The sequence below is a fragment of the Gekko japonicus genome, unplaced genomic scaffold, assembly GCF_001447785.1.
Source record: "Gekko japonicus isolate JY-2015 unplaced genomic scaffold, Gekko_japonicus_V1.1 scaffold336, whole genome shotgun sequence".
Classification (NCBI taxonomy): Eukaryota; Metazoa; Chordata; class Lepidosauria; order Squamata; family Gekkonidae; genus Gekko; species Gekko japonicus.
Window position 1 is genome coordinate 728254 of NW_015172014.1, and position 1010 is coordinate 729263.

At 55.6% G+C, this 1010-nt stretch overlaps 1 protein-coding gene across 1 annotated transcript in view; it reads right to left on the minus strand.

Moving 5' to 3' along the window:
- Positions 1–125, minus strand: part of TMEM256 (transmembrane protein 256) — a 6458-nt gene extending 6333 nt beyond the window's left edge. Inside the window, exon 1 of the mRNA XM_015420341.1 lies at positions 4–125. Within this exon, the coding sequence (XP_015275827.1) occupies positions 4–91 (88 nt within the window). The 5' untranslated portion in view covers positions 92–125. The remainder of the gene's footprint in view (positions 1–3) is intronic.
- Between the last annotated feature and the right edge of the window lie 885 nt (positions 126–1010).

The following is a 1010-nucleotide window of genomic DNA, read 5'->3' on the forward strand; positions in this document are numbered from 1 at the left end:
CACCGTGAGCCCCGTAGGCGGCCGCCCCGACGGCCGCAGCCCCGCTAAGCGCCCCGAGCCGTCGGAAAAGCTGCCCGCTCGCAAGCGCCATCCTCGCCTTGATTAGAAGGACTTCGGCACTTCCGACTTTCAGCGCGCTCTAGCCAATCAGCGCCTCCGGCACCTCGTTTAATATGCAGCCCCACCCTCTTTTATGCCTACCGCGCGCGTTAACCAATCAGAGCTCCCACCACCTTATTTAATATGTAGTTCCGCCCATCTTTTTGCCTGCCGCGCGCGTCTTAGCCAATCATAGTCCATCTCCGCCTCCTCCCGGCTTGTTGCTCCCCCCCCTTCGCCGGGTTCGGAAAACCAATGGCCACTGGCGTTATGTGATGTAGGACGCAGTAGGGTTGGGGAACGCGGGAGCTGTCCAATTACAAAACAGGTTCTCCCTCCTCCTTTCAAGTTTAATTTGCATCTGAGAAGCCAATCAGACTTCAGTCGCCAATCAAATGGGGAAGGGTAGGCGGGAGCGGTGTGGAGAAGAGGCACTGCCCCCTATACAGGGGGCAGTGGAAGAGGGCAATGGCAGCCAATCTAATCGCAAAACTGAAGCCTTTTTTGTATGCGTTGCTATTATAATCTTTACGACACATATCCGTATGGAGCCGTGCCAACCTCTCTTAATCCCGCCTCTTTCTCAGTTGCATTTACGGTAACCAGGCACCTCTCTAGCGCCCCCTGCTGCGACTGTGGGCTCAAAGGGGGAGAGAGGCTTCCCCGGCTGTTCCCTACGATGCCTCTCCTCCCTCCCTTCCTGCAGCTTTGGCTCTTCTATGGCCGCCCCCTCCGCCCCCCTCCTACACTGTCGCTTTTCATTTTCCAAAGGAATCGGGCTGCATTTCAGATTTTAAAAGGCGAGCGGAATCCGGGGCGATGGTCTTGCAGGCCTCGCCTTCCTCACACGCCTTGCCCGACAAAGAATTAGAGAGATAAATAATTAAGACTCTGATGACAAAGCTTGTATT